At 37.0% G+C, this 19,438-nt stretch overlaps 1 protein-coding gene across 1 annotated transcript in view; it reads right to left on the reverse strand.

The window, feature by feature from the left end:
* The window catches only part of CFAP69 (cilia and flagella associated protein 69), a 69,032-nt gene that overhangs the window by 10,535 nt on the left and 39,059 nt on the right, over positions 1 to 19,438 (reverse strand). The window contains exons 13-16 of the mRNA XM_029233601.1: positions 18,550 to 18,714; positions 15,620 to 15,738; positions 13,701 to 13,819; positions 120 to 201 (exon numbers count right to left, since the gene is read on the reverse strand). Of these exons, the coding sequence (XP_029089434.1) occupies positions 120 to 201; positions 13,701 to 13,819; positions 15,620 to 15,738; positions 18,550 to 18,714 (485 nt within the window). The remainder of the gene's footprint in view (positions 1 to 119; positions 202 to 13,700; positions 13,820 to 15,619; positions 15,739 to 18,549; positions 18,715 to 19,438) is intronic.

Here is a 19,438-nt window from a genome sequence, read left to right on the forward strand (position 1 = left end):
AAATATTTGAACACTATTTGAGGGCACATTTAATCACAGAGTACTGTTCTGTGATACTCAGTTTGGAAAGTTAATAAAGACATTTATTTTTTGTTCACAATTGTTATAATCATACTTACTGCCATTAAATCCAAAAGGAGAAAAATGCCTTCCTTTTCAAGAAAGTAATCCTCTGAGGGGTAACATCCAAAAATGCAGCACCTTAAGTAAAAAGAAAGTTATTCATTTAACAAGGCTTTATTGTTCAATTCAATTTGTGAGTCTATTTCTATTAAAAAATCTTTTCAAAGAATATTTTTTCTTCATTTCCTTAAATCAAGTAGTTAATTTCTTTGCTTAAAAAATTGAACTTTGGGGCTTCCCTGGTGGCGCAGTGGTTGAGAGTCCGCCTGCCGATGCAGAGGACACGGGTTCGTGCCCCGGTCCGGGAAGATCCCACACGCCGCAGAGTGGCTGGGCCCGTGAGCCATGGTCGCTGAGCCTGCGCGTCCGGAGCCTGTGCTCCGCAACGGGAGGGGCCATGGCAGTGAGAGGCCCACGTACCACAAAAAAAAAAAAAAATTGAACTTCAAAGAGACTTCGTCAGTGTAGTTTAATTTCAACTATTTAAACACTAATATTGTTTAATTATTTTTCATAACTGCCTATTTCTTTTCTGTAGATGCAATGTTCTCCTCTGCTTTCCTGATATTAATTATTCTTAAAGGTCTCCTCTGTTGCTCTATTAACTTTTTCTTCAAGCTTTATTCACTTACTGTCTATCTTTTACAGTGCTGGCATGCCTGAAACATTTGTTGTTTTTAATTACATCCCTTCTTTGCATATGATATTATTTGCTGAAGTGCCTGCTGCTTAGGCCTGTGCAGCTCATATGGAGTGAGGGACTGAAGTTGCTGTCAGGGCTACTTTCACTGTTTTCCTGGGTGGGGGGTGGATATGGGCTGAATAGGCTGGTGCTGGTGGTGGTGTTGGTAAACAGAGCCTAATCTCCCTCTAGCCCTCCCAGGCCTTGCAAGCCTGCTGGGGTCAAACTGTATTGTATACCCTTCCTATTTAACGTGGTATCTATCTATCTATCATTCAATAATAATGTGATAATTATTTAACATGGATCCCTCTTAAAAAAAAAAAAGAGACCCGGGCTTCCCTGGTGGCGCAGTGGTTGAGAGTCCCCCTGCCAATGCAGGGGACACGAGTTCGTGCCCCGGTCCGGGAAGATCCCACATGCCACGGAGCGGCTGGTCCCGTGAGCCATGGCCGCTGAGCCTGCGTGTCCGGAGCCTGTGCTCTGCAACAGGAGAGGCCACAACAATGAGAGGCCCGCGTACTGCAAAAAAAAAAAAAAAAAAAAAAGACGCTGTTTCTGCTGGCTGTTTTGTGACGGTGGTTGTGTGAGGGTCAGTGCATAAAGGCCATCAGCTTGGCCCCTCTCACTCAGGTGCTTCCAGGTCTTACAACCTATGGGTATGAATCACACTTTTTTTTTCCCCACTTTTGAAGTAGTACTCTCTGATGCCTATCATGGGCTGCCTTTAGACTCTTTAATTCATAACAATTACAAAAAGAGAAAAAAATAGAACATGCTTCTCTGTTCAGAAATTAAATAATATACTTCTAAAATTCACATAGATTGAAAAGAAAATCACACTGAAAATAGTTTGAACATAATGATAATACAAATAGAACATATGGAAACTCGGCTTACAGGAGATTTTATAGCCTTAGATGGATATATTAGAACAGAAGAAAGGTTGAAAACCAATGATCCTGGCATCTATCTCAAGAAATAGAAAAGGTTGAGATTGGTTCAAGATGGTGGAGAGGAAGGACATGCTCTCACTCCCTCTTGTAAGAACACTGGAATAACAACTAACTGCTGAACAGTCATCGACAGGAAGACACTGGAACTCACCAAAAAAGATACCCCACATCCAAAGACAAAGGAGAAGCCACAATGAGATGGTAGGAGGGGCGCAATCACAATAAAATCAAATCTCACAACTGCTGGGTGGGTGACCCACAAAGTGGAGAACACATTCCACAGAAGTCCACCCACTGGAGTGAAGGTTTTGGGCCCCATGTCAGCCCTCTGAAACTGGGGGTTGGGCAACAGGAGGAAGAATTCCTAGAGAATCAGACTTTGAAGGCTAGCAGGATTTGACTGCAGGACTTTGACAGGACTGGGGGAAACAGAGACTCCACTCTTGAAGGCACACACAAAGCAGTGTGCACATGGGACCCAGAGGTAGGAGCAGTGAACCCAGGGGAGACTGAACCAGACCTACCTGCTAGTGTTGGAGGGTCTTCTGCAGAGATGGGGGCGGGTCTGTCTCACTGTGAGGACAAGGACACTGGCAGCAGAAATTCTGGGAAGTACTCCTTGGCGTGAGCCCTCCCAGAGTCCGCCATTAGCCCCACAAAAGAGCCTGGGTAGGCTCCAGTGTTTGGTTGCTTCAGGGCAAACAACCAACAGGGAGGGGACCCAGCCCCACTCATCAGCAGGCAAGCGGATTAAAGTTTTACTGAGCTCTGCCCACCAGAGCAAAAGCCAGCTCTACCCACCACCAGTCCCTCCCATCGGAAAACTTGCACAACCCTCTTAGATAGCCTCATCCACCAGAGGGCAGATAGCAGAAGAACTACAATCCTGCAGCCTGTGAAACAAAAACCACATTCATAGAAAGACAGACAAGATGAAAAGGCAGAAGGCTATGTACCAGATGAAGGAACAAGATAAAACCCCAGAAAAACAACTAAATGAAGTGGAGATAGGCAACCTTCCAGAAAAAGAATTCAGAATAATGATAGTGAAGATGATCCAGGACCTTGGAAAAAGAATGCCAGCAAAGATCGAAAAGATGCAAGAAATGTATAACAAAGACCAAGAAAAATTAAAGAACAAACAGAGATGAACAATACAATAAATGAAATGAAGACTACATGAGAAGGAATCAATAGCAGAATAACTGAGGCAGAAGAACGGATAAGTGACCTGGAAGACAGAATGGTGGAATTCACTGCTGCAGAACAGAATAAAGAGAAAAGAATGAAAAGAAATGAAGACAGCCTAAGAGACCACTGGGACAACAATAAATGCAACTACATTTGCATTATAGGGGTCCCAGAAGGAGAAGAGACAGAGAAATGACCTGAGAAAATATGTGAAGAGATTATAGTCCAGAACTTCCCTAACATGGGAAAGGAAATAGCCACCCAAGTCCAGGAAGCGCAGAGAGTCCCATACAGGATAAACCCAAAGAGAAACACGCTGAGACACATAGTAATCAAATTGGCAAAAATTAAGGACAAAGTAAAAATATTAAAAGCAGCAAGGGAAAAATGACAAATAACATACAAGGGAACTCCCATAAGGTTAACAGCTGATTTCTCAGCAGAAACTCTACAAGCCACAAGGGAGTGGCATGACATACTTAAAGTGATGAAAGGGAAAACCTACAACCAAGATTACTCTACCGAGCAAGGATCTCATTCAGATTGAATGGAGAAATCAAAAGCTTTACAGACAAGCAAAAGCCAAGAGAATTCAGCACCACCAAACCAGCTCTACAACAAATGCTAAAGGAACTTCTCTAAGTGGGAAACACAAGAGAAGAAAAGGACCTACAAAAAAAACCCCAAAATGATTAAGAAAATGGTAATAGGAACATACATATCGATAATAACCTTAAACGTGAATGGATTAAATGCTCCAACCAAAATACACAGGCTTGCTGAATGGATACAAAAACAAGACCCATATATATGCTGTCTACAAGAGACCCACTTCAGACCTAGGGACACGTACAGACTGAAAGTAAGAGGATGGAAAAAGATATTCCATGCAAACAGAAATCAAAAGACAGCTGGAGTGGCAATACTCATATCAGATAAAATACACTTTAAAATAAAGAATGTTACAAGAGACAAGTAAGGACACTACATTATGGGGAAGGGATCAATGCAAAAAGAAAATATAACAATTATAAATATATATGCACACAACATAGGAGCACCTCAATACATAAGGCAACTGCTAACAGCTATAAAAGGGGAAATCGACAGTAACACAATAACAGTGGGAGATTTTAACACCTCACTTACAACAATGGACAGATATCCAAAATGAAAATAAATAAGGAAACACAAGCTTTAAATGACACAATAGACCAGATAGATTTAATTGATATTTATAGGACATTCCATTACACTTTCTTCTCAAGTGCACAAGGAACATTCACCAGGATAGATCACAACCTGGGTCACAAATCAAGCCTCAGTAAATTTAAGGAAATAGAAATCATATCAAGCATCTTTTCTGACCACAACACTATGTGATTAGATATCAGTTACAGGGAAAAAAAACGTAAAAAACACAAACACATGCAGGCTAAACAATATGTTACTAAATAACCAAGAGACCACTGAAGAAATCAATGAGGACATCAAAAAATACCTAGAGACAAATGAAAATGAAAACACGATGATCCAAAACCTATGGGATGCAGCAAGAGCAGTTCAAAGAGGGAAGTTTTTAGCTATACAAGCCTACCTCAAGAAACAAGAAAAATCTCAGATAAACAATCTAAACTTACATGTAAAGGAACTAGAGAAAGAAGAACAAACAAAACCCAAAGTTAGCAGAAGGAAATAAATCATAAAGATGAGAGCAGAAATAAATGATATAGAAACAAAGAAAACAATAGCAAAGATCAATAAAACTAAAAGCTGGTTCTTTGAGAAGATAAACAAAATTGATAAACCATTAGCCAGACTCATCAAGAAAAACAGGTAGAGGACTCAAATCAATAAAATTAGAAATGAAAAAGGAGAAACTACAACAGACACCGCAGAAATACAAAGCATCCTAAGAGCCTACTACAAGCAACTCTATGCCAATAAAATGGAAAACCTGGAAAAAATGGACAAATTCTTAGAAAGGTATAACCTTCCAAGACTGAACCAGGAAGAAGTAGAAAATATGAACAGACTAATCACAAATAATGAAATTGAAACTGTGATTAAAAATCTTCCAACAAACAAAAGTCCAGGACCAGATGGCTTCACAGGTGAATTCTACCAAACATTTGGAGAAGAGCTAACACCCATCCTTCTCAAACTCTTCCAAAAAATTGCAGGGGAAGGAACACTCCCAAACTCATTTTATGAGGCCACAATCACCTGATACCAAAACCAGACAGATACTACAAAAAAAGAAAATTACAGACCAATAACACTGATGAATATAGATGCAAATATCCTCAACAAAATACTAGCAAACAGAATCCAACAACACATTAAAAGGATCATACACCATGATCAAGTGGGACTTATCCCAGGGATGCAAGAATTCTTCAATATATGAAAATCAATCAATATGATACACCATATTAACAAACTGAAGAATAAAAACCATATGATCATCTCAATAGATGCAGAAAAAGCTTTTGACAATATTCAACAACCATTTATGATAAAAACTCTCCAGAAAGTGGGCATAGAGGGAACCTACCTCAAAATAATAAAGGCCATATACAACAAACCCATAGCAAACATCATTCTCAATGGTGAAAAATTGAAAGCATTTCCTCTAAGATCAGGAACGACACAAGGATGTCCACTCTCACCACTATTATTCAACATAGTTTTGGAAGTCCTAGCCACAGCAATCAGAGAAGAAAAAGAAAGAAAAGGAATCCAAATTGGAAAAGAAGAAGTAAAACTGTCACTGTTTGCCGATGACATGATACTATACATAGAGAATACTAAAGATGCCACCAGAAAACTACTAGAGCTAATCAATGTATTTGGTAAAGTTGCAGGATACAAAATTAATTCACAGAAATCTCTTGCATTCCTATATACTAATGATGAAAAATGTGAAAGAGAAATTAAGGAAACACTCCCATTTACCATTGCAACAAAAAGAATAAAATACCTAGGAATAAACCTACCTAGGGAGACAAAAGACCTGTATGCAGAAAACGATAAGACACTGATGAAAGAAATTAAAGAGGGTACAAACAGATGGAGAGATATACCATGTTCTTGGATTGGAAGAATCAATACTGTGAAAATGACTATACTCCCCAAAGCAATCTACAGATTCAATGCAATCCCTATCAAATTACCAATGGCATTTTTTACAGAACTAGAATAAAAAATCTTAAAATTTATATGGAGACACAAAAGACCCCGAATAGCCAAAGCAGTCTTGAGGGAAAAAAATGGAGCTGGAAGAATCAGACTCCCTAACTTCAGACTACTACAAAGCTACAGTAATTAACACAGTATGGTACTGGCACAAAAACAGATACATAGATCAATGGAACAAGATAGAAAGCCCAGAGATAAACCCACGCACCTATGGTCAACTAATCTATGACAAAAGAGGCAAGGATATACAATGCAGAAAAGACAGTCTCTTCAATAAGTGGTGCTGGGAGAACTGGACAGCTACATGTAAAAGAATGAAATTACAACACTCCCTAACACCATACACAAAAATAAACTCAAAATGGATTAGAGACCTAAATGTAAGGCCAGACACTATAAAACTCTTAGAGGAAAACATAGGAAGAACACTCTTTGACATAAACCACAGCAAGATCTTTTTTGATCCACCTCCTAGAGTAATGGAAATAAAACGAAAAATAAACAAATGGGACCTAATGAAACTTCAAACCTTTTGCACAGCAAAGGAAACCATAAACAAGACGAAACAACAGCCCTCTGAATGGGAGAAAATATTTCCAAATGAATCAACGGACAAAGGATGAATCTCCAATGTATATAAACAGCTCACGCAGCTCAATATTAAAGAAACAAACAACCCAATCCAAAAATGGGAAGAAGACCTAAATAGACATTTCTCCAAAGAAGACATACAGATGGCCAAGAAGCACATGAAAAGCTGCTCAACATCAGTAATTATTAGAGAAATGCAAATCAAACCTACAATGAGGTATCACCTCACACCAGTTAGAATGGGCATCATCAGAAAATCTGCAATCAACAAATGCTGGAGAGGGTCTGGAGAAAAGTGGACCCTCTTGCACTGTTAGTGGGAATGTAAATTGATACAGCCACTATGGAGAACAGTATGGAGGTTCCTTAAAAACCTAAAAGTAGAATTAACATATGATCTAGCAATCCCACTACTGGGCATATACCCAGAGAAAACCATAATTCAAAAAGACACATTCACCCCAATATTCATTGCAGCACTATTTACAATAGCCAGGTCATGGAAGGAACCTAAATGCCCATCGACAGACGAATGGATAAAGAAGCTGTGGTAAACATAGACAATGGAATATTACTCAGCCATAAAAAGGAACGAAGTTGAGTCATTTGTAGAGACATGGATGGATCTAGAGACTGTCATACAGAGTGAAGTAAGTCAGAAAGAGAAAAACAAATATCATTTATTGACACATATATGTTGAACCTAGAAAAATGGTACAGATGAACCAGTTTGCAGGACAGAAATGGAGACACAGATGTAGAGAACAAACGTATGGATACTAAGGGGGGACAGCGGCAGGGGCATGGGGGTGGTGGTGTGATGAATTGGGAGATTGGGATTGACATGTATACACTGATGTGTATAAAACGGATGACTAATAAGAACTGCTGTATAAAAAAATAAATAAAATTAAATTCCAGAAAAACAAAAGAAATAGAAAAGGTGAAATTGAATGAAAGAAAAAAACCCACAGAAATAAATTAAATATAAAACAAAATAAAATAGAAATAATAACGCACACAAATTGATTCTTTAAAAAGACTAACAGGGCTTCCCTGGTGGCGCAGTGGTTAAGAGTCCACCTGCCGATGCAGGGCACATGGGTTCGTGCCCTGGTCCGGGAAGATCCCACATGCCGCGGAGCAGCTAGGCCCGTGAGCCATGGCCGCTGAGCCTGCGTGTCTGGAGCCTGTGCTCCGCAACGGGAGAGGCCACAGCAGTGAGAGGCCCGTGTACCAAAAAAAAAAAAAAAAAGACTAATAATATTGATCAACTCCTGGTGAAACCCATCAAGAAAAAAACCAGAAGGAGAAGGCAGAAATGATTAATACCAAGAAAGGAAAAGAAAGCATCACTTTGTATCCTACAGACATTAAAAATCCTAAGAGGATATTAAAAATAGCCTTATGAGAGTAAATATGAAAATTCAGACAAAATAAATGAGTGCCTAGGAAAAGACATCAGAGCCTATGCTAGAAAACCTTAATAGACACACACATATTAAAGAAATGAAATCTATACTTCAGAATCTTTCTACAAAGAGAACTCCAGGCACAGATGACTTAATTGGTGAATTCCACAAATTATTTAAGAAAGATATGAAAACAATCTTACACAAACTCTTTCTAGAAAAAATATTTCCTGTTTTCTGAGGTCAAAATAAACTAAATACCAAAACCATCCATAGAACATTAATAAAAAGGAAAATTAAACTCACATTACATGGTACCAAAAACAAAAATCTAAAAACATTAGCTAATTGAATCCAACAACATAGAAAAAGAAATAATACACCACAAACAGGTCAGACTTATTCAAGGCATACAATGTGATGGACCACATTAACAGAATAAAGGAGAAATACTATATGATATCTCAATAGAAGTAAAAGTGTTCGATAAAATGTAAAGTCCTTTCATGATGCAAATGAATAGACAAGAACTCCTCAGTTAAGTTCCTAAGAAAAGGAAAAAGATCTGATGCCCAGTGTTACTAATTAAACATTGGACTTATCACTTATCTCTTAGCCAAAGGGATTTGAGTTGTGCTGTAATAAAAGATACAGATAAATAAAACTATTTATCTTTATCTTAGTATAACTGTGAGGTATTAAATAAAAAAGGGATAAAACATCAAGTCATTTTCTGCAGTAACCACTGAATCCCAATATACTGGTAGATAGTAAGGATGGTACTCATTAATATTCATCTCTAAATTTTTTACTATGCTTAATACAGCACTTTGGTCAATAAGACTTTGCTGTTGAAACCTAAGATCAGGTTATCATTTTATCACTATATCCCTCTCTTCTCTGCAGTAAAAAAGAAACTAGATATTTGATTAGCCCCATTGTTTATGTGTATCTGGAAGAGAGCTGAGTATTCCAGCTCTCTATATAAACAGAGAATTTGCAGGGGATAAATCTAATTACTTCATCTTATGGAAAGTAATATTCATCAGAGTTTCCCCCCACCCCATGTTTACTGAAGTATAACTGGAATTTTTAAATCTGCATATAATTATTATATATAATTTGGTGAGTTTGCACATATGTATATACTTGTGTTACTATCACCACAATCCAGGTAATAAAAATATTCATCACCTCTAAAAGTTTCCTTGTATCCCTCTGTGGTATTTTTTTTTTTTTTTTTTTTAGTAGTAAGACCACTGAACATACTAGATCCATGCGCTTAACAAATGTTTAAGTACACACAATACCTTACCTTAACTATAGCCGCTATATTATAGAGCAGATCTATGGGCAGTGTTGTACTGCAGATCTCTGGAATTTACTAATCTTGTATGACTATAACATTATACCTGGTGAACGATAACACCTCATGCCTCCCTCACTCCATCATTCCACTGTCTACATACTGTTATCTACTTCTACACTTTTGACTATTTTAGATGCTTTTTTTTTTTTTTTTTTTTGCGGTACGCGGGCCTCTCACTGTTGTGGCCTCTCCTGTTGCTGAGCACAGGCTCCGGACGCGCAGGCTCAGCGGCCATGGCTCACGGGCCCAGCCGCTCCGTGGCATGTGGGATCTTCCCGGCCCGGGTCACAATCCCGTGTCCCCTGCATCGGCAGGCGGACTCTCAACCACTGCACCACCAAGGAAGCCCTTAGATGCCTTTTATAAGAGAAATTATGTATAAGAGATATCCTTCTGTGAATGACTTACTTCACTTAGCATAATGTCTTCTAGGTCCATCCATGTTCTTGCAAATGGTAGGATTTCCTTCTCTTTTAAAGCTGAGTAATATTCCATTGTATGCATATACCACATTTTCTTTATTCATTCATCTGTTGATGGACATTTGGGTGGTTTCTGTATCTTTGCTATTGTGAATAATGCTGCAATGAACATAAGATCTCTTCAAGATCCTGATTTCAATTCTTCTGGATATATACCCAGAAATGAGATTACTGGATCATATGGTAGTTCTATCTTTCGTTTTCTGAGGAACCTCCATACTGTTTTCCACAGTGGCTGTACCACTATGTCTTTCACCCCTTGGTTATGTTTATTTTTAAGTATTTTATTCTTAGAAGTTGCAAATGTGATTATTTTCCTAATTTCCTTTTTTTGGAGTAGTTCATTATTGGTGTATAGAAATGCAACTGATTTTTATATGTTAATTTTGTATCCTACAAATTTACTGAATTCATTTATTAGTTCTAACAGTTTTTTGGTGGAGTCTTTAGTGTTTTTTACATATAAGATCATGTCATCTGCAGAGATAATTTTACCTTTTTCTTTCTGATTTGGATGCCTTTTATTTATTTTTTCTTGCCTAACTGCTCTGGGTAGGACTTATAGTACTATATTGAGTAGAAGTGGTGAGAGTGGGGATCCTTGCCTTATACAGATCTTAGAGAAAAAGCTTTCAGCTTTTCACCATTCAGTGTGATATTAGCTGTGGCCTTTTCACATACAGCCTTTATTGTGTTGAGGTAAATTCCTTCTCCACCTAATTTATTGAGAGTTTTTATCATGAAAGGGTGTTGAATTCTGTCAAATGCTTTTTCTGTATACATTGAGATAATTATGTGATTTTTGTCCTTTTGTGATATACCGCATTAATGTGGTTTTACGCATATATATAATACGCATATATAGAACTATTCTTGCTTTCCAGGGATAAATTCCACTTGGTCATGGTGTATAATCCTTTTAATGTGCTGTTGAATTCAGTTTACTAATATTTTCTAGAGGATTTTTGCTTTCATGTTCATCAGGGATATTGGTCTGTAGTTCTCTCTCTTTTTTTTGGCCACACTGCATGGATTGCAGGATCTTAGTTCCCTGACCAGGGATCGAACCCAGGCCCATGGCAGTGAAAGTGCCGAGTCCTAACCCCTGGACTACCAAGGAACTCCCAATTCTTTTTTACGATGTCTTTGTCTGGCTTTGGTATTATGGTGATGCTGGCCTCATAAAATGAGTTCAGAAGTGTTCCCTATTCTCCTACCTTTCAGAATAATTCTTCTTAAAATTTTTGGTAAAAATCACATGTGAAGCTCTCTGGACGTGGGCTTTTTTGGCTGGGAGGTTCTTGATTACTGATTCAATCTCCTTATTGTTTTTGATCTGTTCAGGCTTTTTATTTCCTCTTGAAATAAATGTACAGTGTCAGTACATTGTATATTTCTAGGAATTTATCCATTTCTTCTATGTTCTCCAATTTGTTGGCAGATGGTTTATAACGGTCCCTTATGATCTTTTTTATTTCTGTGTTATCTGTTGTGATGTCTTCTCTTTCATTTATAATTTTATTTCAGTCTTCTCTCTTTTTCTCTTAGTTTAGCTAAAGTTTTGTCAATTTTCAAAAAAGTTTTATCTCTTCAGAGAAGCAACTCTTGGTTTTGTTGAGTTTTTCTGTTCTCTATTTCATTTATTTCTGCTGTAATTGTTATCATTTCCTTTGTTCTGATAACTTTGGGCTTGGTTTGTTCTGTTTTATAGTTCATTAAGGTGTAAAGTTAGGATGTTTGACTCTTTTTAAACACAGGGATTTTTCACTATAAACTTCCCTCTTAGTGCTGCTTTTGCTGTACCACGTAAGTTTAGGTATGCTGTGTTTTCATTTTAGTTTTTCTTGAGAAATTTTCTAATTTCACTTTTATTTTTGTCTTTGACCCAATGGTTGTTCAAGACTGTGTTGTTTGATTTCCATGCATTTGTGAGTTTTTCTGGTTTCCTTTTGTTATTGATTTCTAGTTGTATTCAGTTGTGGTCAGAAAGGAATGATTTCAGTCATCTTAAATTTCTCAAGACTTATTTTATGACCTTACATGTGATTTACCCTAGAGAATGCTCCATTTGTGTTTGTAAAAAAAAGAAAAAAAACTCTGTGTCTCCTCTCAAAACTACTCTAAATACTTCACTTAGGGCCACCAAATGTGTAGGTTTTTCCTACACAAACCAATTCTTCAATTCTCAGTGGACATTAACTGGGTGTCCTAACAATTCAGTTCAATTCAGAAGCTATCTACCTAGGTTAGCATCAGATCTCACATGTTAAGGGTTCAGTCCCACAAGACTGCTGCTTTCCTTCCCCAACCTTAAATTCCGGTCCAGGTTGTCACCTGTGCTTCTGATAAAACAGCTATAGAGTAGCTCACAGATCTCAGGAAAATAGTTTACTTACTAGATTACTAGTTTATTATAAAATGATCCAACTTGGGAACAGCCCGATGGAAGAGATGATCAGGGCAAGGTATATGGGGAAGGGGCGTGGAGCTTCCACGCCCTCTTTCAGCACCTCCAAGTGTTCACCAACCTGGAAGCTCTCTCAATCTCATAGTTTAGGATTTTTATGGAGGCTTCTTTATGTAGGTGTAATTGATGAAATCAGTGGCCATTGATGGTTAAACTCAATTTTCAGCCTCTCTCCCCTCCCTGGAGGTTGAGGGTGGAGCTGAAAGTTACAACCCTTTAATTAACCATATAGTTAGTTCCCCTGGCAACCAGGCTCCCATCCTGTGGTTATCTAGGGGCTTTCCAAAAATCACCTCATTAACATAAACTCAGATGTAGTTGAAAGGGGCTTGTTATGAATAACAAAAGATACTACTTTCATCTTTATTACTCTGAAACTATTATAGGAACTGAGGATAAAAGAGCAAATATTGTAACAAAAGATGTTCCCATTGCTCTTATTAATTAAGAAATTATAAGAATTTTAGGAGCTCTGTACTAGAAATGGACCAAATACATATTTTTAAATTATAAATCACAATATCACAGTGATTAAAAAAAATGTGTTTTCTGCTGTTATTGGTAGAATGTTCTACATACATCTGTTAGGCCCATTTGGTCTACAGTCATGAGGGTTTTTTTTGTTTGTTTTTAAACTAATGTGTTGTAGTGTGGCTCTCATGAATTCTACCCAAATAGAAGAAATGTGTTAAGTGTTAATGATATAGGAAACTCAACTAATTTTCCCAAAGACAAAATTTCATAAATTAATGTTAAGAAAAGTAGTGTATATATAAATATATATATATATATATATATATATATATATATATATATATATTTGCCCTTTGGAATGCTAAAATGTTTGGGAAACAATATTGATTAGGAAATACCTAATCAACTGGTTTTCAACTTTTTAAGATAAGATGAGTGAGGAATTCAGCAGTCTTCAAGAATAAGAATAGTGTATGAGTAATAGTAGATGCTTGTGTTTTCCCAGGCCAGGGAAAAATGGAACGCATTCAAATCACAAAAAACAAGGATTTAAGTTTAGATACAAGAATGGTTTTATATTTGAGTGATAGACAAGACTACTTTCCAAAGGATAGTGTCATTTCTGGACTACTGAAAAGAAAAAGGCTTATCTTTCTGTAGTTTTGAGGGAAGAAAATTGGCATACATAGCTACCAAAAGAGGTAATTTTCTTTTACTGTGATTCTATCTAACATGGGTACAGTAATACTCACCAAATGCTGTCCAGTGTACTAAAAAGAAGTACATTATAGCCTAATCCACTCTGTAACTTCTTGGGGTCTGTTTTCATTACATGAAGAATTATATCCACTCCTTCAGTTCCAAAAATTTCCTAAGAGATTTATTTAAAAATATTTCTTGAAATAAATAAATAATCCTTTCCTTTCCCATTTCATCCTGTCCCCTAAAAGTTTTTCTACCAGAAAAATACAACAACATTTTTAGGAAAATAGTACTGTAATACATTTTTTCTTTTTTAAATTTGTACTCACTTGTTCTCAGGAATTTAAGACAAATTACTGTAAAGCTAGTCATTTTAGAGAGGATATCAATCAACATGCCAGCTTAATGCCCCTTTATATTTTTTCCCTTTCTCTTTCTTTAACCCTTTAACCCTTTCTTTAACCCTTTAACCCTTTCCCATGGTTTTCTTCCACATTGTAATGAATGTAATCTAACATCATGTCAGATGAGTACTAGATAGCAACAACTAATTTAAGGGGTTAAAATTCTATCATTGAAGATTTTCCAATGTTCCCAAGAGAGAAATAAATTTATAAATAGCAGTTAAAACCTTTAATAATTTATGTGATGTTTTTACCAATTAATATTTGTCTGTTACCAAGTACCTTTCCCATTGTCTTGTCGTTCAGTTCTGGTTCCCAGTAAGCAAGACTATGAGTATTTTCCAGAAGAACACAGGCACAGGGTGATAGAATATAAGAAGTTCCACGAAAGCTTGGAGCTAAGTATGTGTTTACTGTTCTTTTTGCCTCTCCCTCAAATCACTCTATTGAAACCTTCATAATTTTTAATTTTTATCTGTCCAAATCTATGTCTTGCTATTTAAGTTATTAATCTCTGAGACTCAGAGTTTGCTATGGCATTAAAAAGATCAAAGGGAATTAAGCTCTTTTTCTAACTTTTAATTTTAGGTATGAACCGAATTCAAACCCAAAACATCATTTATAATGGTACAGCCTCTCTGGAAAACTATTTGCCAGTTTCTTCAAAACATACACCTACCTTATGATCCATTAGTTGCACTCCTAGGTATTTATCCAAGAGAAATGAAAGCATTATGTCCACAAAAAGACTAGTACAAGAATGTTAATTAAAGTTTTAAACATAGTAGTCCCAAATGGAATCAACCTAAGTGTTTATTAATAAGGGAATAGAGAAACAAATTTTGTTGTATTCATACAATACTATTCAGCAATAAAAAGGAATGAATTATTGATACATGCAACAACATGGATATATTTCAGAAATATGGTGCTGGCTGATAGAAACCAGAACTAATAGAGTAAATAATTATGTGATTCCATTCATATAAAGTTAAAAAATAGGCAAAACTAATTTATGGGAAGAGAAATCAGAAAAGTGGTTGCCTGTAGGCAAGTGGGGGCATGGCTGCTAAGCGGCATGAAAGAATTTTACAGGGAGATAAAAATATTCTATATTTGGGGCTTCCCTGGTGGCGCAGTGGTTGAGAGTCTGCCTGCCGATGCAGGGGACACAGGTTCGTGCCCGGGTCCAGGAAGATCCCACATGCCGCAGAGCAGCTAGGCCCATGAGCCATGGCCCCTGAGCCTGTGCGTCCGGAGCCTGTGCTCCACAACGGGAGAGGCCACAACAGTGAGAGGCCCGTGTACCGAAAAAAAAAAAAAAAAAAATTCTATATTTTAATTGTGATATTGGTTAAATGGATGTATATATTTGTCAAAACCTATCAAACTATATACTTAAGATCTATATACTTTACTGTATGTAATTATACTCTTAAAAAAGAATATTAAATCTTCGTAAGATTAAAAAAACACCAACATTTATGGACATTTACTAAGAAAAAGTTCATAGTGTTATGTGATTGAGAGATCTGAACAAAACTTTGATTCACAGGCATACATACCTTCCTAGGAATATGATGTTCACAAAGACCAGATAAAATAAGTAAAATATCAGATTGAATTTCCAAAAGAATGGCCTCTTCCTTATCATTATACTTGCTTATTGTATTTTTAAAGATTCCTGATTGAAAAAAGTTAAAGAATGTAAAGTTATTGAACATTGTATTTTTATTTTGATCAATTACTGTTCTGAAATTCTTTCTTATAAAATTTCAACTAGAAAAATTACTTTTAAAAGGGCTATTTTCATTGTATGGTTTCCTAGAAGCTGTAGACAGAAGATGATAAATGGATTCGTTGGGCTCTCAATACAATCAGTAGCCCCATATATATAGAATTTCTAGTACATAATTAATGGCGTGTCATTAAAAGAAGCCCTTAACAACCTGATACTTCACCAAGCAAACAAAACTGTTTGAAAATATGCAGTTTCATGAGGCAAAGATGTGTGCCTTTGCAAATATATGACCAAAATGCCTGATCATACCTTGCCTCATCTCTTCTTGTCCTTGTGGTTAACAGGGTCAATCTTAAGCAAAGGTGGAAGACATCCCTAAGTACGTTTTCTATTCCTGTTACTTCTTTCTGCATCGTCTCCTTATGTCCACTCGAAGGCATCTTCAACAACTTAGGTAGCAATATTCCCATGTTCTTTAAAAGCTCTTCTTCCAATCAAAATTTTTAAAGACTTGAAAATAGCCACTTACGCTGATGGAATGTCATTCACAATAAAATTTTGCCTCAAAAAAGGACTTTTCCTTTAAGCTTTGTATAAGGAACAAAAGTCATTTTTCCTCAGTTACTAAGGGATCACTGGCATTAGCAGGAAGGTGTGGAGCTATATTTCAAAGTAAAAGGGCCATGGAAATCACAGCCTATTTCCACTGTTGGCTCTGAATTCTTGGTCCTGTTAGGATGAATTACAGCAGGTGAAGGATCAGAGGCTAGGAAGGCTAGGTGAGCATGCTGGAGGCCAGGGCAGAGGCATGCCATGGACAGAGGGCCTATGCTCCCTTATTAGGACACCTTCTAGGAATCCAACCTGGCTGGCCTTGCATCTGCTTCTCCTTTCTAGATTATCTCCTCTTCTTCCTACCTGTGTACAGGGATGTCACTTTCCCTGTTGTCTGTAATAAATGTTATGTTAATACTGAATTATTTTCTTAATATTTCGGTATCCTTTAACTCCCTACATTTACCTTCTCCTTGCTCTATTCTAACCATTGGATATATTTTTCAGATTTCCTCTTTCTAAAATAGCATTGCACATATAACTTCCCTAATCCAAACCACTAATAGCTCCCCATGCTTAAAGAGAATGAAGTTCAAACTCTATTATGGTATGCCATTCAAAACTCTTTCTAGCTTGGCCTCTGACTAGACAATTAACTTTATCTCATATTATTTGTCTTCATAAAACTTTGACTCCACTTAAGCTAGCTCTGAACACATCATCATGTATATTTTGGCTTCATGTCTCTGTTTATGCTGTCCCCTTGCTTGAAAGACCATCTCTCTCTCTCTCTCTCTCTCTTTTTTTCCTCTTGAAATCAGCCTTACCCTCACACCCTAACTCATAAAGATTCTTGTTAAGATTGCCCAGCATTGAAAACTACCCTGTGGCATTTACTCTCTGTATTACTCACTAGGTGCCTTACTAACAGTGCAGGGTAATGCATGCTATCTTCCTATGACATACATCTTTCCTTTTGTTTTCATTAAGGCAAGGTCCTCAGAGTTCTGTTCTATACATGTTTATGACACCAGTGCCTACACAACAGGTGTATAAACATTTACATTTACAATGCAATTACTATTTGTTACTCTGTAAGAGAAGGTTCCTGCCCCTAGGAACTCACATAATAAAGATCAGCTTCTTTCAAGTTAAAGGGAAAGGTCCTGAGAAGAAAAGAACCCTTGCTATTTGCTTTCCCTTCCCCACTTGCTACCCAGGTAAGATTAAGACTTCTTCTTGGATATATGGGAAATTGTATTCATCCAGTTAGGCTGGGGCCTTCACACTGAGTTCTGTATCATGAAATGTACACAGAAGTGATAAAATCTACTTTCAGGTTTGCTCATCCCCCAGTAAACTCATCAAGAAAGTGAATGTTTTTGCCTAGCCCCCTTTTCAATCTCCTCATTTTGCTTACTAGTATTATTATTAGAGGGCACCACCCCAATCCACTAATGATGGAAGAGCAGGCACTGAACAGGTAGGAGAGTTTTTGAGTAAGCATTTGTAATTAATTGACATCCAGCAAATTATATCACCTTCTCATAAGGCAGTCACTGAACATGGATATGACAAATATAGCTCTTACTTCTCAAATTCAGGAAAGATTAGGGCCAGAGAACTATTTATTTTTTAAATAACAAAAGGTAGAAAGCTTCTGCTTAGGGGTTCTGAATTTTACACTGAGCTCGCATGTATGTATGTTGGAGATAAAGTGACTTAGCACAGTCAACTCTCTAGGCTGAAAATTAAGGATATCCTGATATTTCACATCAGAAAACCTATGTACATTTCTGTATACACCAGTGTACCAGTGTTCTGGTAATGTCAAATGCACTGCAAAATGTAATGTTATCCTCTTTTAAAATGACTCCAAAAGGCCTGGCCAAAAAGTGGTGATTTTACTCCTAGAAGAGTGAAATATAACACTAGCCCATTAAAAAAAAAAAAAGATAAAGATAATCCTAAATGAAACGGTATCTGAATTAAGTAAACAAATGTTTAAAGGATAAGTGATCATGATGTTTCAGTAAAGACAAACTAATTTATAGCAACAGTATGAAACAAAAATCAAGAAAATATTCAGGAGTTTGTCAGATATAGGACAAAATAAATGTGTAGAAAAACATTTCAAACAAAAGTTCTAATTTATAAACATTCTACTTTCATCAGGACACAAACATGTTATGTTTTTACCTATCAGTTGCTGAATTGCTCTCTTTTCACAAAGATCCTTGTTTATGGTCTCATGCTCAAGGTAGACCATGGCTCTCAAGAGTCTTAAACTGTAACGCATCTGGGCAAACTTGTTTCCACGGCCACCTGTACCATGAAAACTGTTCCCATGACTAAAGAAGGAATCTGTAGAGAAATATTAATAGTTACTTTACATCAAGAAATTTAGATTAGACATCTTTTATATCTATATAAGTTTAAAGAGATGTTAAAATTTTGTCATACTTTAGGGTTTTCTTTTTTTAGAGAAGTAAATATGATTCCATCCCCCTCCTCTTTCTATTTCCAGTACAGAAATATGTTTTTAAATTTTACTCAAATGTATCATTATTGTATGTATCTTCTGTAACTTGTTTCTGTTACTCAACGTTGTTTTTTTGTTTTTTTGTTTTTTTTTTTGCTGTACGCGGGCCTCTCACCGTTGTGGCCTCTCCCGCTACGGAGCACAGGCTCCGGACGCGCAGGCTCAACGGCCATGGCTCACGGGCCTAGCTGCTCTGCGGCATGTGGGATCTTCCTGGACCGGGGCACGAACCCGTGTCCCCTGTATCAGCAGGTGGACTCTCAACCACTGCACCACCAGGGAAGCCCTCAACGTTGTATTTTTAAAATTATTCACATTGTTACAAGTAGATCTAGGTCACTCAGTTTTAACTGCTTTCTACATCCAGTTTATAAATAACAGTTTATCCATTCACTAGTACAAATTGATACAATGAACATTCTAGTTCATGTCCTCTTGTTCCCACTGAGAAGTGTTTCGCCTGTGACACCAGAATCATATACCCACATGGAATTTTATTAAAGTTGCCAAATTGTTCCCCAAAGTGGTTATATGGATACAATGTAT

The sequence above is a fragment of the Monodon monoceros genome, unplaced genomic scaffold (assembly GCF_005190385.1).
Source record: "Monodon monoceros isolate NGI ecotype Baffin Bay Population unplaced genomic scaffold, NGI_Narwhal_1 Super_Scaffold_2, whole genome shotgun sequence".
Taxonomy (NCBI): domain Eukaryota; kingdom Metazoa; phylum Chordata; class Mammalia; order Artiodactyla; family Monodontidae; genus Monodon; species Monodon monoceros.